We start from the raw sequence: 26,183 nt of genomic DNA, 5'->3' as shown, positions 1-26,183 counted from the left end.
AATACCGTTTGTATAAAGACGCCAGGTTGGCATGTTAGTCACCAGTTTATGTACTGTATAAAAACAGATCTGTCATGTTTTATTAAATCTGAACTTAACTAAACAGAATCAAATAACTTTGATTAGTGAAAGTCTTCTGTGTATCCAATTAGTGTCAAAAGGAGAAATACTCTTTATTCTGGGACAACAAAAAAGGAAGAAAAACAAAAAGTCTGAGAGAGAACCTTAGCTTTGAAGTGACCATTTCAGAAATACAGCGTGGTTACTGGTGTCTTGCTCAGAATAAATTACTGTAAAAATCAATTTCTAATTACAGAAAAACAAATCTTGCTTTATTTTTTATATCATAGGGCTGCCACAGCTCTCCACTGTGTTCAGTTTGCAGGCAGCAGTGTCAGCAACGCAGCAAGTAAAGCTTTGCTGACACCCGTATGAGACTATACAGTTTCTCATTAGCATCTACAAGCTATGATCCAGCTGTGTCCAGACACTTCTGGACCAGACTGACAGAAGATGAGACGCGATCGATTTTAGGACAGGTGAATAAGGAGCACCCGGGGCGGATATAGGGCTCGAAATCTGAGAGAAATGACAAGAGTCACAAAGATTAACACAGAGGGGGGAATAAAAGACATACGTCTAAATTAAATTTTTTTTAAAAAGACGCGTAAATATAGAAATATGTGCCGATGAGGTATTCACGGTGGTAGCGTTTGTAAAAATCAACTGAGCTTGAACCTTGACGCGACAAACACAGGTACAGCTCATGTTTCCTTCCGTCTCCTCCTGCCTGTGATGCCGGCCGGTACACCGGGTACTGATTGCCTGGAGGCTAACGCCACCTAGCTTGCTTCGCTAACGCCAATTACAGCAATAAACCAATAGCTATATACTTTAACACACTTCCCGAGACGTGTGACACACACTGGGAATATATGTACACCCGATTTAAAAAGAAGAAGAAGAAGATAAAACAACATACCTGTCTGTATCGTACGTCGCTGGCTCGCGACTTTATAATAGAAGGTAGCGCGTTTGACTCGTCGGCAACAATGTACTGTATGTGTGTCAACCCACTTTCAGCTGAAGCTAGCTAGCTAACGTGCAGCATTAGATAAGAATGTGGGTCACCGGGCCTTTGGCCAGTCTCTGTCACCAAAGAAGCCGAAGCAAAACTGTTCCGTTTACACATTTACGTCTGTCGATAGTATACACAGAAGCTGCGGATAAAAGCGACACAAATACGGAGCGGAACCAAACGGTTGCGAGTTGACACTTACCCCGAGCAGTCTCCTCTTTCATCGGGATATCCCTGCAGCCAGTAGTGATGGGTCGTTCGCGAACGAAATGGCTCTTAGAGCCGACTCTTTGACGTGAACGACGCGAGCCGGCTCCCCTCTCTCTCTCTCTCGCACTTTTTTTCCGCTTCACTTCGCACCTGAGCCTTGTGCTTTATGCTGGGCAGAGGGGGGAGGGGCGGTAGTTACACTCAGTAGCACAGGAACAGAGCCAGAGGGAGAGAGAGAGAAAGAGAGCCAGGGACAACAACGTCACATTAGAAAGGTATAGTAATCATCCACAACTATTTTCGGTTGCAGATGATAAAGGATTCAGAAAGTTTATTCATGCAGGCCCATATGACAGAGAATATGCATCTTCTTTTTGTTTTCATATTATAATTTATATTTAATTGTGTTGTGGTTTGCAGTGTTTTGTGTTGTTTTCACTTTAAATTTGTAAAAGGAAAAAGCTGAAAATTTAAATAGTTAAAAGTTGAAATGTGAATAGTTGATTTTTGTATTATATGATTTATTTATTACATTTTATGTGGAGTGAAAAAATAAAAGTATATTTACAGTGGCCCCTACAGACAAAGCACATACAAACTTCAAATCACGTACGAACTCTGAAGCACGTACAAACTCCAAAACACGTAAAAACTCCAAAACACGTACAAAAAACTCAGAAGCACTTAAAAACTCAAAACACTTACAAAAGACAACAGAAGTGCTCCAGGATGCTGGGCGCAGTGTTGAGCTTTTGTTACCTAGTGGCTACACAAGCCAGCAAGTACCAACGACCGGATTTGGTGTGTGGTAGTAACAGGTAAATGAACTTTTTTAAAATTATTTGAATATATATGAGTGCCTGTGTATAAATACACAAACAATACACACATGCTTTCAATTGTGTAATTTAAGTGATCTAGTAGCTCTGCTTTGGAAGTTCAGTTCATGCTAGAAATGTGTTTTGGAGTTTGTACGTGTTTTGTCTCTAGGGGCCACCGCATATATTTATATATAAACATATACAAATAAAACCACTTTTTTTTACGTTAGTAATTCCTTTTGTGCATAATTTTATATTATTGTTAATAATAAATTAATTAAAGCAACAAAACAACCTGAAGAGCCGGCTCGGAGCCGGAAGAGCCGGCTCGGAGCCGAAAGAGCCGGCTCTTTTTAGTGAGTCGAACCGAAAGAGCCGGCTCTCTAAAAAGAGCCGGAAATCCCATCACTAGCAGCCAGTGGCGCTGCAGACGGTTGACTGCGCAGCGCTCAGGCAGACTCACTGGAGCTGGAAACGGTGCCAAGAGAGCCTACCTCCCTACAGATCCACTGTTTACACATAAATTACACCTGGCTGGAGAGGCCTGATCCAAATCCAGATTTACCTACATTACATTACCCGTAAAAAGTTAATAGAGAAGTCCCAAAAATGAAAGTAACTATATCCTCCAGCTCAGCAGATTAATTTTTTTCATGCTTCAAATATTTTTGATTAACGTCTCTGTATTTTGATTACTGTGTATTCAAAATGCCTTTAAGGACAACTCAAATGTTTTCCGTTGATTTATTTTCCCGTCGCCATTCTCCTAGCTTTAAACTTAAATAACGTGTAAATAATGAGTTGACAATAGTATTTTAATGCGTCTTTAACTTTGAAGTCTACTTGATTATGGCATATTTAATAGACTGGCCATAAAATAGGTAAAATACTGAATTTGTTAAACCTTTAAGAAGAAAAAAAAATGTTTTAGTGGATTTTTTTGACATCTAATAAGTAAGTAATTAATTAAACATGAAAATAAACTAAGCCTACCATAAACTGGAAGGGAGTGAGCTTATATGCAGGAATGTGATTAAAGAAATTAGATCATTATGCAATTATTCCCTCTCAGTCCATCAAATTCCTCCCACCTTGAACTTTTAAGACTTACCGGGGAAAAAATTCCAGGAGTAAGCGACACTTCTTTGGAATACTGCAAGGTTTCCGGTCCTTCCTATTTTTGTTTTTAGTTTGTTTGTTTTTACAGCAGGGCCACTTTAATTCCATTATCTAATAAACATGAAGTTATAGGTCCATTGCTTTAGGGTAAATATATGTTACCATGATTTAATGTTACTATGATGACTCAACTCTCTAGCTCAAGCTAATTAGTCCTTAAGATGTCCAGCCTCTGACAGCAGACTTGAAAGTCTGTGACAATCGTAATTCTGCGTGTAGACAATTGTTATTTGATTTGCAGAAGAAATTCATCTATCTTCAGTGTTATTCCCCAGGTATGACACCCTGTCACTTCCAAATCATCTTTTTTAGAAAGAAGAGCAAATTTCTGTTAATTGCCATTTGATGATCACTCTCATTTTCCCATTGTGAATTTTTCATATGCCTTCATTACACATAGCCTAAGCCCATATTACACAGAGCTAGAAAGACATCTATAAACACCTCCTCTAACCCTAAAACCTCTCCCCTGGATTCTTTTTGTCATTTTTCAGGGAAACTTGTAGGGAATTTTCTGTCTCCCCCCCCCCCCCCCCCCCCCCTTTTTTTTTTTTTTTTTTTGATGAGCTGAGATGGAGTGACCCTATACAAAATCAAAACCAGGTCTCTGCATTACTTTTGCTTTGCAAAATTTGAATGTCAAGAGCTTGACGTCTATCCGGCTTTATTTTTACATAAAGCATGCAATACCTTGTCACTCCTCTCTGCACCAACCAGCCAACATTCATGACGTGACTGATGGTAATAAAACAAAACCTGTGGACACAGTTTAACAGAAACAGAAAGAAATGCACAGTATTCAGCTAACAACTAGCAGCCTTTCTCACACTGATGCATTCCCATCACTCACATCACAATGTTGGCCTCACACTCAACCTGAAACAATAAAAATGAGAACTGGGAAACTACACTTTTAAGTGAAGCTTACTTAATATGCAAATCAGTTCAAGTTAATCAAACATAATCAGTTTAAATAGGTAGTAAAATGAATTGTGTTATATATATATATACATATGTGTGTGTGTGTGTGTGTGTGTGTGTGTGTGTGTGTGTGTGTGTGTGTGTGTGTGTGTGTGTTTACTGAGACTGAGGTCTTTATATTACTATGAGTCAAAGGCCTTAAAATGTTAGTACTAAATGTTTTACATCTTGCACTTGACACATACCCCTCATTGGCTGGCTGCAACTAAGACTATAAACTAAAATTGAAACTGAAACTTAAAAAAGCACATTATGGAACAATGAAACCTAAACTAAAACGACCACACTTGGGGAAAAAAAACTGTGACTAAACTAATAAAAGTAATAACTCAGATTGTGCATACTTCAAAACTAGTCATTTGAATAATTTTCCTTCTTCAGTTTGATGTCCAAAGAAGATCTGCATGCATAGGAGTGTTTTTTGTTTGTTTGTTTAAAGAATATAAATTCCGCTTGCATTTGGCCTACGCTTTCTAAGTTTTCTCAAGCAGACTCACGTGTTACTTTTGCGGTAATTCACAGCCAGGGGACAAAATAAAAGCTATTGTTGTAATTTTATATGTCATTGTTTTATATCTTATTTATCGTTGTTGTTCTTTGTGTCAAGTTTGTTTGAAGACAGGATTATTTGTCGATAAATTATCTCTGTCTGCCCTTTGGACGTGTGTCTTTATGTTTATCGGCCAACTCCGGGGTAGCCTACTCATCTCCATGACAACAGGAAGTAGCAAACCCTGCAATGCCACCTTTGGCCACGTTAAGGATGTGTGGCGCTTTTCCGATACTTTGAGGGAGATATTACAGTTTTTTCTGATCTTTAGGAATTAGAAACAACCAATCTTTCCGAAATTGTACGCAATAAACATGGAGTAGTACACCAAACGATTCTAAATTAAATAGGAAAAAAATAATAATTGCAAAACTTATTAGAAAGAGTTTACACTTCGCCTAAGTTTGTCATACCTAGGCTACTGCAAACCCCAAACAAATTATAACATTTAAAACTCAGTCTATAACAGAGCATTCAGTTTGGCCTGGACCACAAGTATTAATGGTTTAGAAATTTAACTATTCGGGATAAAACAAACAGATTTTACACAGTAAATTATCTTTAAAACGGTTTTAAGATTAATTATGAAAAGCCAGGGACAAAGAACAATACTGTAATTTATAAACCCTATAAATTACAGCATTATCACCTTATCACAGTCTGCGTCTTCTTCAAGCCTCCCCTGCAAGCGTCTTAAATTTAAGCAAACATACAGAGGCAGCAATAAGAAAAATCACCACAGAGCTTTATTTACAATTTCAAAGCTACAAAAACAATTAAAAGGGCTATAATATGATTTCTTGCTCACATGTGCTCATCTCTAAGGAAGGATGGCAGACGGGCAATTTGGTCAAAAAACGTTTTTCGTTTTTCCAGTTATGTGATGATAGTCTTCAGTCTGGCTGGAACCCACTGAGTACACAGAAGAAATAGCCTTTCTGGAGGTTATTGATTGGTGTCCTGTGTGAAATGCTGCAGTTGGATTTTATTTTATTGACTTGGCAAGAGCTCCTGTGGTATTTTACACAACTGCTCTTTCTGTTTTTTAGGTTCGCACACTAATTACGCCTTAAAGATAAACACATTCTTATTTATCGTGCTGTCACTGTTTATACCCAAAAGACTGATTACAGTGTTTGCCCTCGATCATTATAGTGAGGTCACTCTTGAAAAAGAGTTGTTGTTTTTTTTTCATCTCAGTGAGACTTGCCTGGATAAAGATAGGCCATAACAATAATATTTCACGATGAACTAAAGGAATTTGAACACTTTTAAATTCATTCACTTATCTCACCGGTAAAGGTGAGTAACTCTCTGTGAAATAATCGGAATGTACTTATTTATAGATCTATACAGCGCGTAAACATCATTATATACATTTCCTTCCTCTTTAAAGCGACACACCAGCATCGAAAACAGAATACAAAGAAAGAGGCTTTAACTGGCTGATGATAGCGACATCTACTGTTGATAGTAGTAATTACACATTCGTGTTCCGTGGTTGGTAATTTGCACTTTTTTTTGCACCAAATAAGTAATAAAATAAAATCCTGCCAGTAATTATCTAATACCTTATAACCAAATATCTAATCAGTCAATTGCAACTCAATGTATTTAGGAACGTAGACATGGTCGTGTTATTTGTTTATGTTGCGCATCAGAATGGGAATAAAGGGGAATTCAGGTTACTTTAAATGTGGCACGGTTATTATTTCCAAATGGGCTGGACTGAGTATTTCATAAACAGCTGATCCACTGGGATTTTAACCACAACTTCCTCTGTAAACCAAGGATTATCTGTAAAAGAGAAAATATCCAATGATCAGCAACTCTCTGGGTTGAAATGCCTTATTGATTTCAGAGATTAGAGGAGAATGACCAGACCGCCTTCCCGATGAATACTAAGTCAAATGGCTACTCATTCCAACCAAGGAATGCAGAAGAAGATCTCTCAATTCACATGTTGAATATTGAAGCATGTGATATCGACAGAAGACCACACCACACTCAAAAAACAGATTCAGGTCCTCCTTTCAAAGAACACATGCAAATTATGTTAGTTGTTCACAAATGCAATTAAAAAATACCAAATTAATTTGATTTTCTTTGTGTAAACCTAAAATTATTCAAAACCAGCAGAGGCTGATTCTGAACACAAAATGAATGAGTTTGTTGGGGCACTGGGGGTAGGAGGAGTACATTTTTGCACTTAAGTATTTGTAAACTCAAAGAAATAAATTCAAGCCCCTCTTTAAGCTTAAACATTATTTTTAATCTCATTCAACGCAAATGTAGCACTCCAGCGTTACTGCAATTATTATTCGTGTGGTGAACCTAAATTATTTTCTCTCAAAGCAGTCTTTGTCACAAGAACACAAAGTTACTGAGTTACACAACGGTCCGCCTTCTTTGAAAATTTTGCGCTCTTTCAGGATCACCTAAATGAATGCAGCTGCTCTTGGCCTCTCTGTACTTTTTGGATAAAACTACACCTTCAGGTAAGGTAACATATTATTTTTTCATATATCCAATTGTGTATTTCTTTATCAGCTAAATCTATGGCAATGCTATTTATCATAGAAGTAACAGTTGTTTTTTGAACTTTTGGTGGTGCTACCATTCTCTTCTCTGCTTGAATACTATTTTTTTTTACAATATAGCCAGGTCTTTTCAAAAGTGCCTTGTTTTAGAGGAGAAATTGTGTAGCTGCCAACTTTTAAGTCGGAGCGTGTGCTAGCTTATTAGCAGCTAGCCATTGTGCTCAATGAAAGATGATGTCCTATAGCTAACTTCTTTCTTACTGTTTTCTTTTTATAATCTAAAAATATGGTATTCTGTGTTTATTATTATATGCCATTTTCTAGTAGAAAGTATCGTTTTGAGGTGTCTTTAAAAGCACTACATAGTTTACTGAGGGTGCTACCAAAAGCGAACCATGTGGCCGGAAGAGTAACTGCAGGCAGCACAATGCGCACTCCCATGACGTTCAAACCTATTTATTATTATAAAAGATTTCGGCTACGTCCACACTTACACAGGTATTTTTGAAAATGGAGATTTTCCGTTTTCGTTTTAAAAAATAATCCCGTCCACAGGTAAACGCAAAAATGAAGGAAAACGCTGCTAGGAACATGCCAAAGCAACAGGTGGCGATATATTCCTAAACTCAGCTAAAAACAGTTTAGGTCTTGACAAACTTCACTGATGGTTCAAATGTTTAGCAACTTTCAGTGTGTTGATTCAGCAGTCTGTATTTAAACTTCTAGTTTATTATATTTATGTATGTTTTATTTCCAGGTGCAGAGTTCCTGCAGATCACTACAAAACCCCTGCAGGCGAAGTTCTTGGCTCAGCTGGACAATTTAACAGACAAGCTGATGCAAATTTTTCAGGGGAGCAAAGGAGCAAAGGGCCAAAAGATCAAGGATATCATGGCGATCAGTAGTTTGGTCGGTGATAAACCCATCAATTAAATGCAATCAATCAATTCCATTTTTTTCACCCTTTTTTTCCCACCCTTGCATTAGTATGATGACATCGACATAAAGAGGGAGCATACTCTTAAAAGCCTGGTGATCTACTTTAATGAAGATCCAGACCTACTGTTCAAGGAGTATCTGGTACGCTTATCACACTTTCTTTTCTAGATTCAATTTGAGTTAGGTTCATCGCACACAAAATCCTCATATATTCAAAAGAGACAATATAATTGTGAAATATGTATTATTCTTAATAGTCATTGTTGAAACTTGCACTGGAGAGCACTTTTTAAGGGGACAGTTTCAGCAAAAATTCAATTGTTCATTCTTTTGGTGCTGCCATGTAGGTATCTACTGCCTCTATAAACACAGTAAATGTGGACAAAACATTCATCCATTTTCTGTCAGTGTTTCAATTCAGTTTATTTATATAGCGGTATATCACAACAACAGTCATCTCAAGGCACTTCAGAAAGTAAACACTCCAATGGAGTTCAGTTTATTATGCCAATTAGTAAAAAGTCTTCATTATAAGGAACACAGCAGATTGCATCAAGACACTAACTAGTGTCACTGCCATTACAGCAATCTCCTGGTTTCAGGAATAATGTGCATAAAACAAGCTGTTTCAAAAGGTTCCCAATTGTGATGAAATAAGGGAAATTGACCCAGCCCACACACACACACACACACACTGATAGACACTGGAGGAGCTGCTGCTCTATATCAAGCCCCTCCCAAAGGGAGGTACGTAATACCTGAACCCAAACTATTGATAGGAAACAGATTGACGGGTTTTATTTATGTTTGGAGTGTTTATAGAGGCGGTAGAGACCTATGTTTCAGCACAAAAGGATACAAAAGCTGAGTTTTGCATAATATGTCCCCTACCAAGTGACAGAGCCCTTAAACCTGAAACAACCTGTTTTTCAGACCTCCTCCACTGAGGATGAACGGTTGAGGTCCACTGCAGCAACTGTCATGGGCATTTACACCATCAGAAGAGAAGGGATTCAGGAGCCAGAGGATGTTGGAGTTGTCATTGAAGGTACTACAGTTATGAACAACCTCGGTAGTGTCATCATGGCATTCATCGTCCTCTTTGGACTGATTTATGCACTTGATCTGAGCTATCCAAATGACTACAAGTACACTTTTGAGTTCTGTCAGAAGATTTTGATGAATCTGGATGGACAAAGGCTCAGTACAAAGATGCAGCAAATGAAAATGAAGATGTTTGCTTAGGCAAACAAGACCCAGCACAAAAGTTGATTTTGGCCTATTTATATCTTTTGTTCAAACTGTGACCTTTTTTTCTTTCTTTTTTTTGGCCAAATGGAAGTTGTCTATTTTTGTCTGCTGTTCGGTTGTGAGTGATGTGACCTTTAATCTTAATTGCATCTTAATTGCAATGTTTAGTAGGTTATCATTGTGAATTTGCAAGTGTCACTATAAATATATACAATGATTCTGAAGTGAAATCTGATTTTACAGATTCCAGTTTGTTTTCAGTATTGCCTAGTAGTACAGAGGTGTGTGCTATTCAGATTTGACATTCATTACAAATGTACGTCAGCACTTTTTTGTGAGCACTTTGATTTTTGTTAAGGTTGATTTGACCATGTGACATGTATGTTTATTTACAAAATATTCTGTTTCTGCTTTTAATTCAAGTGAATAAACCTGAGTTGTAAAAACAAATTCATTTTGTCATTATTTTAATAATTAAATTAGTTTTCTGGTAATGAAAATTATGATTTAGTTGAACTCAAAATAATGATTTCAATGCAATGAAAATCTAGCTCAAGTGAATGACATTGTATTGAGTTGGACCAACCAAAACCTTTCACATCATTTTAATGTACTTTTTTTCATTTTAGCAGTATTTACAAAATTGTGTTCTACTGACTCAATTTAATTGAATTGTCATGATGTATGTAGATTAGGTTGGACCAAAATAGATGTATTACGTGGAAAACCTGCCATCAGTCCAATTGAGTTCATCCAATGACTTATTTTTTTGAGTGCAGGTGTCACTGCTGTCATCTACAATCACACAGGTGGCCAAAAACTGGACAATAAAAATTGGAAAGCCATTGTCTGGTCTGATGAGTCTTGATTTCTGCTGAACATGCAGAGAGTAGAGTCAGAATTTGGTGTAAATAACATGAAAGCATGGTTCCAACCTGCGTTGTTATCAGTGGTTCAGGCTGGTGGTGGAGTTCCAGATGTACTTAATAAATTGTCTGATGTCACACACATGAAAAGTCACCACAAAAGGTGGAGAACAACAAAGAAAATATCCCAGCCAAACCCCCCAGAAAACCAAGCAGATATAGTGCTAGTTTAGTATCAGAGCCTCAACACCTGAGGCTTCTGCAGTAGGAGGAACTTACTTTACCATCTGTAACTTTATTATTATTAAAATTACACATTATACAACTGTACATCAAACAAAGCCATTTTCATGTTTAAATTACTCTTACTATTTTATGTAAAAACTTAATTCACCCCTTCACTCCTTCACTCTATTTTACACTGTTTTCAAATGTACTGAAATAGAACTAATCACACTGAAACAAAATTACACAACTACACCCAGCCACAGATAGCAGTTTTAATAACACAAAACAAAATATGGATAAATTAATAGTGTTTTAATTAATATCCATTGTGTACATTCAAACATCACTATAAAGCAGAGGCAGAGGGATGTGTTTGATGTCTGGATCACTCAGTGGCGGTACAGCAGCCTGGGTCTCAGGGTCTGTTTTGTCTCTGTACACTAAGCTTCAGAGGTGGAGACTCTAAAACACATGCAGGATGTGTATGAGTAGAAGATACAGATACATGCATTTGACATATAAACGGCATATAAACGCGGTCCTACGAGTCTAGTACAAAAGTCAAGAGGATAAATATCACAAAAACTCCAAAGCACTCTCTTTTCATGTAAAATTAAAATGCCTTTATGGAATAGATATAGTTTTTTAATTGTTGAAGACGTATATGCCAAAACGCACTGTGCATGAAAGTGCCTTTGGGTTTTTGATATTTTAGCTTATTTTAGCACAGTCACATAATCATTAATAAACTCCTAGAGCTTTTTCTTCTACTCTAAATTTCATGTACAATTACTTAATCTTTCAAACATAACATGAAGGCAGGAAAAAAACTATAACCAAATTTTTACCTTTAGTTCATTCATACTCTAAGGATCTTCTCCCATTCCGTGGCTGTAAGTGTAAACACAATTTTTAATTTAATTTCAAATTCTGCCTATTTTGTAGGCTTTTTAATTCCTTTTTAGTGGCACAAATGTAAACATACCCGATAGAGAAAGTAGCCTCTGCTCTGGATTCCTCCAGGTCCCTGGAGGTCGGCCTGTAAAAACATTTAAAAAACACACAATTTAGCCACCTGCAAAATTGCTCTTAGTGTTGTCTACAGCACCTCTTCACCACCAACATGTACCCACTCAAAGACTCACATCTGGATTTGAAAACACACACTCTCCACGTTTCTTGCTCACGTTTTATCGGCGTCCACTTTGTGTTTGTCAGTGCTTTGATAGTAAGTGGGGGAGGAATTCACCTGGCTTGCCACACCAATTATAGACCATAATAACTCTCAGCTTGGGAAAGAACAACTAATGTAGAGTGAGTTTGCACAGAGTGAGGAGAGCTCTCAGATATGCAACAGCATGATTGATGTGGACGCTCAGGATGTGGATAAACACACTGAAAACAATTACAGAATGGAGCACACACATTTCACTATAAACATTTGCAGCAAGCGCACAAAAGTGGAGCTGCTTTCATCGTGCCTGCTGCAATTATCATCATCTATTCATCACCTCTTTCTATACCATCCTGTTGCTCTTGAGATATCCAAATATATACGTTTAAGAAGTAACTTTGCATAATAGCTGTCCCACAGTGTAGGGGGATATTAAACAACACAGGATTTAATGACAGTTTGAGCTACTGATTGCATTTTGCATTCAAAAAACAAAGTATTTCTCTTTGTTTTATCAGTCAGTGGCTGTGGAGAACAGATGTGAGTGGTACATACGTGCATTGTGAGTCCTCTCTGTCTTCTAGTATTTAGTTGGGAAACTAGACGCAGAAGAGGGTGCAACTGAGGGGACTGACAAACATACACATATACAGACACATAGATAGATACAGGCAGATACACACACATGAATAACAGCAAAAAAGAAAGTACAGACTATGGAATGTACAAGGGCAAAGAGAAAAACAAGTTTTTTTCTCTCAACAGATAAACGCATGCTACACAGAAATACAAACGTACAAATGCTTCCTCACTGCAGCAAAGTGTGTTGCCTGTATAAATAGATCACATTCTGTGTCTCATTCTGTATCACAGAGATGGTGGAGTGAGAAAGCGAACAGCATCATATGTCACCGAAGCAAAATGCTGTGTTATTTCAGTAAAAGTTGCTGCATGTGCATTAAAGGATGTTTCCTGTCTGTGCTGGCTTCAATAACCATAAATCCACACCGAGGAAAAAAATATGATGTTTGTAAATATGACATCTGTTTTTCACACTGCGTATAATATTTGACGATGTAAACGTATCATTCTATTTTATATTAGCTGTAGAAAAAGGCTCCCTGCATCATCTAGCTTGAGTTCTGTTATGTGGTAAACAGCCAGAAAGTCTTTTGCATACAGAAACAACATGAACAAGGATTCATCTTCATCAAAAACAAACATACAAACAAATAAATAATGACATATTTTCCTTATAGTTAAGTATAAAATTGTGCGCTAAAATATCATCTGCAACTTCAGACACAATCCCCTTTGCTTTTGACACAACATTTGTGTGAGGTGTCAGGTATGAAGGGCAGACAGGAAGGATCGCTAACCCTAATACATCCAGGTTCTCGTGCGATCATGAAGCACAGCCTCCTACTAATCTATGATCTATAGGTATTTCACATGCAGAGCAAACACAGAGCAAAATTTTATCATACATATGTACATATTTAGATATATTAGGACCGTGCATGTTTACATTTCCAAGTGTTGGTCTGGCATGCATTTGTGGTTAGGGGCATGACGTGCAGTTACTTTTAATTGCTGGTGTTAATAGCTCTGATAGGCCTAAATTCAGCCGATTAAGAGGCGTCACAACAAGAAGTGCAGATTCAGTTGTAAAACAAAAGAGGTGGTTTTTTTAGGTCAAGCAGCATTCTGCAGCAATCCAGTTCAATCTTTTAACTTACCCCTCCCTTTGACAAGACAGAACCTTGTGGTCTAGAGTAATGAAACAAAAACTGCACATAGAGGGCAGGAATATATATATATATAAAAAAATAACAAAAATAACAACCAAACCCACTCAAAAACCAGCACAACACATGCAATGTTTAATCTATAATGATAGCCATATAAGGCAAAGCATTAAAGTGTGAGAAAACATTTACTTACCCTTTTGCTATTTTCTCTCACATTCAGCTCCTGAACACACAATGAAATATTGACAACTAAATTAGTCTTTGGTCTTTTGCATGTCTTTTTTTTTTACTGTTGACATTGTATGATGTTAGTGGGAGGGTCATCTCATGCGTTTGTAGCTGTGAGCACTGAAGCTCCACCCACATGCTGTTCACATGTTGCTTAGGAGGAGCAGCCAATCAGAAAGATCTCGATAAACAGGAAGGCGGTGGAATATGAAACTGCTTGTGAGCCGGCACCAAATCCAAGTATAAGATCCTTTTAAATTATGAATTATGCAAAGCTGCTCTTGTAGAGTCCAAGATTAAAGACATCAGACTGGAGAAAGAGCAAAATAGATCCTTTTAAAATTATGACTGTTGCACAGTATTTGTGTCTTTATAGTTCCACGTATAGTTTTCATAGTGTTTTGTATTGGATAGGGAAAGCAGGGTATCTTAGTCCAAAGTCTTCATACTGTGAATTCTCTGAGTTATGGTTTGGTCGTTCTTTGTGAATTCTGTCATAATGCCATAATTAATGTTTTAATGTTGTGTACCAAATTCTGCAAAACAAAAGTGCTTCATGTTACTTTTCAAGTAAACAACTCTGAGGTACCTTTGATTTCTGAACCAGCATCAACACACAGAGTTCTCCTAAGACATCAGATGCCTGGAAAGAGACCAGAGAGTTGTTTAAATGTTTCAAGTTATTAAAATACACACACACACACACACACACACACACACATATATATATATATATATATATATATATATATATATATATATATATATATATATATATATATATATATATATATAGATATATATAACTCACCAAAAACCTCAGGTCTTCAGAGAGGTAGGATGAGCACATGGCATCAATCTGCAAAGCGACACAGAGAATGGTGGAGGAGTGCAGCAACAGAAATGATTAAAAAGAATAAATCAGTGTGCTTTACCTCTCTGAGTAGCTGCCCCTGATCTGCTGTTGCCTGCTGAAGATCTGCTGGAGCACCTTTTTGTTTCATACAGAAACACATACAATATACAGTTAATACAGAAACTGACGCAACCGATTTACAGTTTTTCTCCCTTGCCCAATTTGTCATTTCTATGATTCAGGGGTCAGCTAAAACCAAGGAAGAACAGGAACTGTTATTATTATTATTATTATTATTATTATTATTATTATTATTATTATTATTATTATTATTATTATTAACAATAGTAATAATGATATGTATTATGTATGTGTTAGACCTTTAGACTGTATTTATGAGACTAAAATCTTTAAATGTATTCAAATACATGTATATAAATGTTCAACTAGGAGTAATAAAAAACTCTCTGTACAGCAAGTCAGTGTCTGAAGTATGTTAAACTGTATTATCCCCATCAAATAAAATTTTAATTAAAAAAAAAAAGACATTTAAAATGTTTTACCACATTAGGCAAATAGCTGAGAACACTTTTCTATATTCTGAAGAAATTATAAATTAATTGAATATGTTTTTATGATGAAAATCAATTTGACTTTTCCTCACTTGACAAATTTTATGCTCATTACTATCTCAGCATTATTTTACTGTGTAAGTGCTTGCTTATTATTTCTGTATTTATTTTTTACCTCTTATGTTGCCCTTACAATAAAGGTAAAACAAACCCAACTCCTCACAACACATATAAATGTAAGTCTATTTTTGATCTATAAAATAAAATCTTTTGTAAACTCCTTCACCTTGGAGAATGACTTTTGCAGAAGACAATAAGTCAACATTTTCCAGCACTGACACTGACTCCAAAAGATTACACGCAAACTCACAGATTACTCCGACAGCTGGAGAACTGACTGTCAATCTACATCTAAGTACATCTCAGTCATTTGTTACTTTCTGTGAGCTAGTAAACGCAAAAAGTCAGGGGTTTAAGATTTTTTTCCTTTCACCAAACTGTCTTGTACAGTTTGATATCATATCAGAAACTAAATCCAGGTAATATTGATACAGAAGATAGACAAGAAGTTCATGTTAAAGTTAAGATTTAAATTTCTTTATCACAAATCATTTTTATTTTGTTCTTTCTTAGCTTACTTGGATAGATAGATAGATAGATAGATAGATAGATAGATAGATAGATAGATAGATAGATAGATAGATTTAGACGTTATTCTTTAACTTTTTTAATTAGGAATAAACCTGCTTATAAGGAAATAAGCTGACTGACTTACTTTGGCAGACTGGTATGGTGAGGATGAGGAGGGCTGCGAAGGTGATGCTGGCCGTGCGGAGTGGACTCATGGCGCTGCTGCTGAGGCTGTGCAGGGTACTGAAGGCTCCGCGCTGACTTTGGCTCTGAAAGGTTCTCATCTCTCTCTTTGGCTGGCCTTTGGTGTCTTTTGTCTTTTGACTTCTTGCTCTTCTGACAGCTTGTATCTCACGTCAGAGAAATATGAAGGCTCGTGTCAAACACCCGCCTCTCGTGCTGACACTTGACTGCGTCACTGGAGCTCGGCGCGCGTAAAAGTTGTTTGATTGCCGCAACAGGTTGGCGGAACGAGGTGCTTCGGGCAGGCTGATGAAGGATGGATGTAAAGCAGGAAGTGAGTAAAGTTGTATCACGTCCATCAGAAAATAAATCAATAAATAAGATAAACATGTTTTTTTTTTCGTTTCGAACTTGAAAAATACGAATATGATAAAGTAGGCTACAGTATTACTCATGTCTTTGAATTGATATCTAGTTTCAGATCGGTGCCTATCTTCTTTTAGAATTGTAAAAATTCCCACATGAATTATTGTAAAGTATACAAAGTATTTATATCATAACAATCATGAGAAATTTTCTCCACTAGCTGTGGATTTTATTTATTTATTTTTTGTTATTAATATCATTAATAACTTATTTTTCCCAAAATAAGTTAGTATTCGGTCTTTACATTAATAATAATCAATTTGCACGCTTGTTGTTATTGCATCACATGAGCTCAGGAATCTAATATTAGCATGTTAGCGTTTTAAAATCACTTATGCTATGCAAACTTTTTCAGGTGTGGTCTTGGAGAGAGGTCACAAGATTCAGGTTCAGCTAAAGTAAACAACAGATTTGAGCCTTCCTTGGCAAAAATAAATAAATAAATAAATGAAACAATATACCTAAAGCACAAGAAACACACAACATTAACATTTACACATAAAGACTAAAGGGCGATTTATAGTACTGTATTGAATCCATGGTGGGCAAGGTCATCATTTGACTTCAGAGCAGAGTTACGCAAGCAACAAAAACTGCACATGTCCACACTGGCAAAACACAATCTATTTTATTAGCATAATGAGCATGTTAACTGCAATCTTTTACATTTTGTTTCACTGAGGTAGTGTCCTTGTGCTATTCAATATATGATGTTTACACTACATATTGCCACCAAACAGACTTATCAAGGTTGCTGACGTCTATGCCGCCACATTGTGTAGTTACATTACTAGTAAGGTGCCCATCCCGTTATGGCAAAGGCTATGTTATGAAAAATAAAGTATTAGTTAAACATAACACCATGAAGGAGCCAGGGGAGACAGAAGGAAGTAGAAAACACAAAGAAATCAAAATAAATCAAACCCAATAAGGTCAAACCCAGTAAACAAAAGATCTTCATATTAACAGCAAACATGTTTTTGTTTTAGTTATCTGTATATCCACTGTGCATGTATTAATGTGCATCAAAGCACTTGTTTGTATTTCTTCCACAAGTAAAATGTTCTTAAAGGAAAATCCTAAAAAAACATTTTGACACAGACCTGTACACTCAGCTCACAGTTTATAACCTCTAAACTAACTATTGTTAAACAGCTAACACCAGATGGCCAATACTTCACTAAAATTGGGTCATGCAACAGGACAATGATCCTAAGCACGAGAGCAAATCTGCAACAGAATGGTTGAAAAATACAAGAATATGCGTGTCATGGCTCAGTGTCCAGATCTCAACCTAAACGAAATCCTGTGGTAGGTGCATTAGAGAGGTCAATGGACTGAAGCAATGTTTTAAGCAAAAATTCCCTTACAGTGATGTGAGAGACCAATAAGGTCATACTGAAAATTTTAACTTCAAATTATTGCTGTTAAAGATTGTTCTATAAACTACCAAAACATGGGCTATGCACCATTAAGTCCTATGAAAACTTGGTTTTTCACATGATTGTAGTTATTTTTAATCATATTTTTATGCTAAGTCACACTTTCATCGTGTGTTTGAACACAGGTGCCAGTAAAAAACAAGAAAGATGGTAAGTGATATAAGAGAGGTTTTAAAGGGGTAAAAAAAAAACACACACACACACTCAGGATAATCAAAACAAAAAGTTGAAAGGACTGAGAGTTGGTGTAGACCATAGCTTTGCTGGGAAGACATAAGCAGAGCTATATCCCAGTTACTGTTTATGACTTTTCACCTTGTTCCTAAAGCTTGAAATTGGTTCTGGTTTCATTTTATGTGGTCATCAGCAAAACATCACCTCACCTGTGAGATGGAAAATGTTATTTCACGCTTGAGACCCGCTCTAATAATCAGTGGTAAACACTAATGCAATATGATATTGTAGCATGGATTATTTAGTGCTGGTGCTAGTTATCCAACACACTGTTGTGCCCAATGATAACTAAAATAACAATGGCTATTAATTTTAATGAAAAGAGACAGAATATATGCAAAAATCCAGAAAAAACAAATTATATTACAACCGGTTACTTAATCAATCAATTATAGATCAGTCTTGAGCTCCATGCAAGATCTTGACTCATGGGATGAGGATGATCATGAGGAAGATAGTGGATCAGCCCAAAACTACATTACAGGAGCTTGTTAATGATCTGAAAGCAGTTGGGACCATAGTCAAGAAGAACACCGCTGGTAAAACACTAAGCACTAATCTTACAACATCTGCAACGTCTCCCTGCTCAAGACTGCACATGTACAGAACTGTTTGCCAGTGAACAGCTAAATGATTCAGTAAAGCCTTGGGGGGGAAAGTGCTGTGGTCAGAAGAAACCAAAGTGCAGATCTTTGGCATCAACTCAATCCACCATGTTTGCAAGAAGAGAAATCCTGAGTATAACCCAAAGAGCACCATTGCGACCCTTAAAACCGAGATGGAAACATCATGCTTTGAGACTGTACTTTAGATGGAGGCATGTACTGGAACAAGTTGGATAAGAACCTCCTTCCCTCAGCTAGAACACTGAGGATGGGTCGTGGATGGGTCTTCCAGCATGACAATGACCTAAAACATACCGATAAGGAAGCAAAGGACTGGCTAAGGAAGAAACACATTAAGGTCATGGAGTAGTGTAGGTAGTTTCCAGACCTCAATCATATAGAAAACCTGTGGAGGGAACCGAAGCTTTGCGATGCCAAGAAACCTAAAAGAATTATAGAGTTTCTGTAAAGAGGAGAGAGGCAAAATCCCCCTTGCCAACAAGGGTTTCTCCACCAAGTACTTAGTAATGTTTTACGTGTAGCTTAAACACTTACAGTGGGGCAAAAAAGTATTTAGTCAGCCACCGATTGTGCAAGTTCCCCCACCTAAAATGATGACAGAGGTCAGTAATTTGCACCAGAGGTACACTTCAACTGTGAGAGACAGAATGTGAAAAAAAAAAAATCCATGAATTCACATGGTAGGATTTGTAAAGAATTTATTCGTAAATCAGGGTGGAAAATAAGTATTTGGTCAATAACAAAAATACAACTCAATACTTTGTAACATAACCTTTGTTGGCAATAACAGAGGTCAAACGTTTACTATAGGTCTTTACCAGGTTTGCACACACAGTAGCTGGTATTTTGGCCCATTCCTCCACGCAGATCTTCTCGAGAGCAGTGATGTTTTGGGGCTGTCGCCGAGCAACACGGACTTTCAACTCCCGCCACAAATTTTCTATGGGGTTGAGGTCTGGAGACTGGCTAGGCCACTCCAGGACTTTCAAATGCTTCTTACGGAGCCACTCCTGGACATGCACTGGCTTCAGCAGCGGAACACGTCTGGCACTGCGGGATTTGATTCCCTGCCGTTGTAGTGTGTTACTGATGGTGACCTTTGTTACTTTGGTCCCAGCTCTCTGCAGGTCATTCACCAGGTCCCCCCGTGTGGTTCTGGGATCTTTGCTCACCGTTCTCATGATCATTTTGACCCCACGGGATGAGATCTTGCGTGGAGCCCCAGATCGAGGGAGATTATCAGTGGTCTTGTATGTCTTCCATTTTCTGATGATTGCTCCCACAGTTGATTTTTTTCACACCAAGCTGCTTGCCTATTGTAGATTCACTCTTCCCAGTCTGGTGCAGGTCTACAATACTTTTCCTGGTGTCCTTCAAAAGCTCTTTGGTCTTGGCCATGGCGGAGTTTGGAGTCTGACTGTTTGAGGCTGTGGACAGGTGTCTTTTATACAGATGATGAGTTCAAACAGGTGCCATTCATACAGGTAACGAGTGGGGGACAGAAAAGCTTCTTACAGAAGACGTTACAGGTCTGTGAGAGCCAGAGATTTTCCTTGTTTGAGGTGACCAAATACTTATTTTCCACCCTAATTTACGAATAAATTCTTTACAAATCCTACCATGTGAATTCATGGATTTTTTTTTCACATTCTGTCTCTCACAGTTGAAGTGTACCTCTGGTGCAAATTACTGACCTCTGTCATCATTTTAGGTGGGGGAACTTGCACAATCGGTGGCTGACTAAATACTTTTTTGCCCCACTGTATTTCCTTCAATGACATACAAATAAATTTATACATTTCATCTAATGTGTTTTTTTCTGGGTTTTTGGTTAATATTCGGTCTCTCTCCATTAAAATGAAACAACTATAAAATTTGGAGACTGTTCGTTTCTTTGTAAGTGAGCAAACTTACAAATTCAGCAAGGGATCAAATAATTATTTCCCTCACTGTAAGCATGGAGCATAATGTATAGTATAGTGAATTATGTCTTCTTTTTTTTCAAACTTTTGTTAAACTTTTCATGCATTCACGCAGTCGTGTATAGTTAAATGTACATCATTATTAGGATGAGTCATTACAGATCATTACTGAATTATCTCTTCTAATACCAGGTAATTGTTGGCCCTTGTGTGAAGCAGCGTGTGTAAAAGCAGACACACTTGGCAACGCTACATTTCATTTTGATCCAGACAGTGTAACAAAAGGAAATAATGATCGCCACTGTTCTGTTTTCTTCATCTCAACCCATTATGAATATAAGATGAATTAATGAGATACTACAAAGCAAGGTGGGTATATTTTGGCTGTAATTGGCTTCACTGTTACAAGCAGGGGCTTGGATTGATTGACTAAGAAGGCATGACACGAACCACAAATGAGAAACAGATGCTGCAACAAAGATTCTGAAGATTTATTGGAGTCATGTAGATACTCCATAAGGACTTTGTGCACACAGCAATATGTGATTCATTGTCTCAAGATTTGAAAAGCACCTTTGCCACTTACATGTACATATAAAGCTACTTGAGAAATTAAAATACTGCTTTCATTTACCACTTTCATTACCTGCCACCAGATAAAATGTATATATATTGATTCACTGTAAAAAGATTAAAGGTCATTTTTAAGTCACTTTTGCTGCGGAAACAAGAGATGCACTCGACAGAGGGCTGTAATCTGCTCACAGCTTTGTCTTCGAAATCTGATGCGAGTTTGCTTACTGGCACAAGTAGAAACAAATGGAGTGTGCTGATAATGGAGCAATTCAAGGAGTCATCACACTCATCTCCACCCTTGTCATCCTCCTACACTAATCTCGCTAACCATGCTTTATCTCCCACTTTTCCTTATTGTGAATGGAGACCAAACAGGGGAGGTCACGGTGCAAGCATAACAGCAGGATGACAAGCTATATTGTTCTTTGCTTTTTGATATTTGTTAGATAAACACAAGTTTTCACGGTCTTTTGAAGTGAAATGGATGCTAAAGTTACTTCAGAAACACCTGCTGAGCTTATGAAAGCTCCCCTTGGTCCAGCATTCTGGAGAAGTCTTGAAATGTCACGACCTTTAACGAGTTCTGTGTTGTCATGAAGCTGACTGGCATTTGCGTATGTTGGGGTAAAATATTTTTTGGGAGTTAAAACCCAAAGGTATTTAGAGAAGGTTATTGTCTATGATTCACACATTACTTGAAGCCAAAACACAGATTACAGTCTTTATTGTGCAATAATTATTTCAAAGAAATGAAATCAGGACGTTTGACTCAGTAGCTACCTTACTTACTAAGATAACTGAAATAATCTTAACATTTCATCAGTATTTCTAAATTATCCATGGCTTCATAGTGTAGTGGTTTACACATTCACCTTAGAAGACTCCTGGGGATTCTATTAAATCAAATCAAATCAAATCACTTTTATTGTCACATCACATGTGCAGGTACATTGGTACAGCACATGTGAGTGAAATTCTTGTGTGCGAGCTTCACAAGCAACAGAGTTGTGCAAAATACAATAATGTAAACAAGCAAAATACAAGAATGGCTACATCTGAAACTAATAAATATATGTACAATATATAATAGTATATGCATTTCTGGATGTGTATACTAAATATTTTTCTACGTGTGTGTGTGTGTGTGTGTGTGTGTGTGTGTGTGTGTGTGTGTGTGTGTGTGTGTGTGTGTGTGTGTGTGTGTGTGTGTACACATATTTTACAAATTAAATAGAGTAAACAATGAATAGAATATATAAAATAAATAAAATAAAATATACAGAGTGAGACATGTGCAAAACAGTGGCATTACTGTACAGTATGGAGTGCATAATGTTAAAGTTCCAGTAGTGAAGCTGAGGTGTCTATGAAGTGTTCAGCAGTCTGATGGCCTGATGGAAAAAGCTGTCTCTCAGTCTGCTGGTACGGGACCGGATGCTGCAGAACCTCCTTCCTGATGGAAGCAGTCTGAACAGTTTATGGCTGGGGTGACTGGAGTCCTTGATGATCCTCCCCGCTTTCCTCAGGCACCGCTTCCTGTAGATGTCTTGGAGGGAGGGAAGCTCACCTCCAATTATCCGTTCAGAGCACCGCACTACTCGCTGGAGAGCTTTGCAGTTGTAGGCGGTGCTGTTGCCATACCAGGTGGTGATGCATCCAGTGAGGATGCTCTCAATGGCACAGTGATAGAAGGTCCTGAGGATGCGGGGGCTCATGCCGAATCTTTTCAGTCTCCTGAGAAAGAAGAGGCGCTGCTGCGCCTTCTTCACTGTTTTGTTTGTGTGTACTGACCACGTAAGATCCTCAGCCAGGTGTACGCCAAGGAACCGGAAGCTGCTCACTCTCTCCACAGCAGCGCCGCTGATGGTGATGGGGGTGTGTACTTCTCTGCACCTCCGGAAGTCCACTATCAACTCCTTTGTCTTTGCGACGTTGAGGGTGAGATGGTTGTCTTGACACCAGTGGGTCAGGGCGCTGACCTCCTCCCTGTAAGCTGTCTCATCACTGTTGGTGATAAGACCCACCACTGTAGTGTCGTCCGCAAACTTCACAATGATGTTGGAGTTGTTAGTGGCTGTGCAGTCGTAGGTGTAGAGTGAGTACAGGAGAGGGCTCAGTACACACCCCTGTGGAGCACCAGTGTTCAGTGTGACGGGGGATGAGGTGATGCTGCCCAGTCTGACCACTTGGCGTCTGTCAGACAGGAAGCTAAGGATCCAGCTGCAGAGGGAGCTGCTCAGTCCTAGATCCTGCAGTTTCCTGTCCAGCTTCGAGGGAACGATGGTATTGAATGCTGAGCTGTAATCTACAAACAGCATTCTCACATACGTGTCTCTCTTCTCCAGGTGTGACAGGGCAGTGTGTAGTGTCAGGGCTATGGCATCATCAGTGGACCTGTTGTGGCGGTATGTGAACTGTAGAGGGTCCAGTGAGTCGGGTAGTGCAGAGCAGATGAAGCCCCTGACCAGCTTCTCGAAGCATTTGCTTACGATGGGAGTCAGGGCTACAGGTCGCCAGTCGTTCAATGAGGAGATGGTGGAGGATTTGGGTACAGGGACGATGGTGGCCATTTTGAAGCAGGCTGGGACTACAGACAGAGAGAGGGAAAGGTTGAAGATGTGCGTGAACACTCCAGCCAGCTGAGCCGCGCATGACTTGAGGACGCGGCCGGGAATCCCGTCCGGACCAGTAGCTTTGCGTGCATTCGCCTTCCTGAAGCACCTCCGCACATCCTCCTCAGACACAGTGTGCGCACTGACGTCATCCGTGGTGCGATGGGAAGGGTATCCAACGTTGAAAAACAGCACAATTACCCATTGCATGGTATGGTCTCAAACACAAAGAGTGAAATGTTACAATTAACCCCATAGTCTGGGTTAGTTGTAACATATCCTGGGGTGAAATGTAACACAATGAAATAAGGGTACTAACAAAACATTAACATGTAATCTTTGTTTATTCAACACATGAATGCACTTAGAGCCATTTATGTAGCTGTGTGTGTGTGTGACAGAATGCAGAAATCTAGCTTTTGAACATATTCCAACCCCCCAAAAAAGACAAGTTATGGAATTTTCTGCAACTGAATATTTCATTAATTTTGGTTGGTCTTCCTTGAGTTTGGCCTCATTGGCTCAGTGGGCATTATAACCTACAACTCTTGCACCAATTTTGAACATAACAATGAAGCTGGAAAAATGTAGTTGTTCACCAGCATCGCAATTCCATTACTTTTTATCATGGCTTACCTTGGTGTGGTTTGCAAAGTGCTTCAGAAAGATGAGGAAATCTGTTTCTTGCACCCATCCTGATTTATTTCCACTACCAGTACTTCCTACTGGTCCATCTCTGACACAGTGGTCTGCATAATGTATGTGTGGGAACACAAACAGTGGAGGAATTGTGTTGCCAATGGCATTAACCGCATATACAAATGAAACCAGTGAACCTCTCTCTGCTGATGTCGTTGCCCCAACTTGTTTAATATAAGTTAAAGTAATAGTGTGGCAAGTTGTAACATCTGCATTATTGTTACAACTAACCCAGACTCCTATAGCCATGAACTAGCTAACATTACAGCCAACGGCTAAAACATTAGCACTAAAGACCTACACAGAATATATCCCCATAGACATACAAATAACACAATTTAAGTTTGATGAGTTTAACTGAAAAGCAAATAATGCTATTAGAAATTGAAATAAAGTAGAAAAACTTACTTTTTGCCATACAAATTACTTTTTTTCGTGTTAAATTGTCTGTGTTTGACAAAATGTGCTGATTTTTCACATGTGATAGCAGAACTGAATTGGGCATGCACAGGATGAGTCACATCATTTGAAACTTAGCCCTGACTGGAGAAATTGGAAGTGTTACAACTGACCCACGTTACAACTATCCCCGGTCTCCCCTACTCTGCTAGGACTTTACTGTAGTTGTAACTGTCTTCAGTTACTGCTTGTTGTGCTTGCAGTTTTGACTTGAGTAATTGGCCATTGAATAATACAGTATGTCTTTTATTTGCGTTGAGAAACCGTTGACTTGCTTTTGCAGTATTATTTTCTGTTGAGATGAAGTACCGTCTGATCAACTTAGCTGAATCTGAGCCGAGAGTATAGTTATATTTGAAGAATCTCTTAATGTTCACCTACATAGAGCGTTGTTCAGCCGGCTAGATTTTGGAAGGGGTTTTTCTTCACTAAGGCAATAATTCTGTCGCTATGTACTTTAGGTGTCTTCTATGGTTTTTCAGGTTTTTTGGTTCTAAAGCTTATTGCACAGCAAAAAAGTGGACAGGGCCAGCCTTTTCTTCTTGTGTCCACGGTTTGTGCTAAGATGACAAGAATAATAATTCTCATCAGCTCAACCAGAAACCTTTACTGTAACTACTGGGCCCAGTGTCATCAATTAAAGTATTAAAAAAAATTAGACCCACCAAAACGCATCAATTTCTTACACAGTAGCAGGATGTTTTAAATGATGTTCATGGTTGGAAATGAGGAAAATTAGCAGGGAGCGTAACGTATTAGCAAGTCATCAAAGATGATTTGTTAACTTTATAAAATATGACAAACCTCTAAGTTTATTGTGTTTTCTCATGAAGAAAATCAAAGCAATAAAAAAATTGTGAGAATCATCCTGCAAACTAGTGTGAAAGTGAAATAATGGGCTTTTAAAATATGTACATAACTAACAAAGAAATTTTCATTGTGTTATGTAAAATGTTAATGTAATTCCAGTTCAGCAGTGGCTTTATGAAGAAAAATCTCTGAATAAATATATAGAATAACTATAAAGATTTTTGTATATTATTAGTTTTATTCATGTAACAATCCATGTTAATATTCTAAAGCTTAAATTGAACTGAAAATTAAATCACCAGGTTTGACATCACATGTCAAAAAAGAGAAAACTAACTTA

At 37.9% G+C, this 26,183-nt stretch overlaps 2 protein-coding genes across 7 annotated transcripts in view; both read right to left on the bottom strand.

Moving 5' to 3' along the window:
* clocka (clock circadian regulator a) overlaps positions 1 to 1,339 on the bottom strand; it is a 28,307-nt gene extending 26,968 nt beyond the window's left edge. For 3 of the 4 annotated variants that reach the window (XM_085348925.1, XM_085348928.1, XM_085348927.1), the window contains exon 1: positions 1,281 to 1,339. The gene's annotated coding sequence lies outside the window, so the exon portion shown is untranslated. Of the gene's footprint in view, positions 1 to 982 lie in introns of all 4 variants that reach the window. The other variant, XM_085348926.1, reaches the window with a different exon arrangement.
* A 10,159-nt stretch (positions 1,340 to 11,498) lies between these two features.
* On the bottom strand, positions 11,499 to 16,138 carry nmu (neuromedin U). Of its 3 annotated transcripts, XM_085348760.1 has the most exons (9): positions 16,000 to 16,138; positions 14,732 to 14,787; positions 14,608 to 14,655; positions 14,386 to 14,439; positions 13,762 to 13,791; positions 13,557 to 13,607; positions 12,373 to 12,447; positions 11,629 to 11,682; positions 11,499 to 11,534 (listed from the first exon to the last, which is right to left on the bottom strand). In XM_085348760.1, the coding sequence occupies exons 1-9, from the start codon at positions 16,136 to 16,138 to the stop codon at positions 11,499 to 11,501; spliced, it is 543 nt and encodes a 180-aa protein (XP_085204886.1). The 3 variants fall into 3 exon arrangements, with proteins under 3 accessions (XP_085204886.1, XP_085204887.1, XP_085204888.1); XM_085348761.1 differs by lacking the exon at positions 13,557 to 13,607; XM_085348762.1 differs by lacking the exons at positions 12,373 to 12,447; positions 13,557 to 13,607.
* Positions 16,139 to 26,183: the final 10,045 nt, after the last annotated feature.

Source organism: Diplotaxodon limnothrissa, linkage group LG23, assembly GCF_057381915.1.
Source record: "Diplotaxodon limnothrissa isolate DT_005_m linkage group LG23, D_limnothrissa_male_GT1.1, whole genome shotgun sequence".
Classification (NCBI taxonomy): domain Eukaryota; kingdom Metazoa; phylum Chordata; class Actinopteri; order Cichliformes; family Cichlidae; genus Diplotaxodon; species Diplotaxodon limnothrissa.
This window is presented reverse-complemented; position numbering and strand designations above follow the sequence as displayed.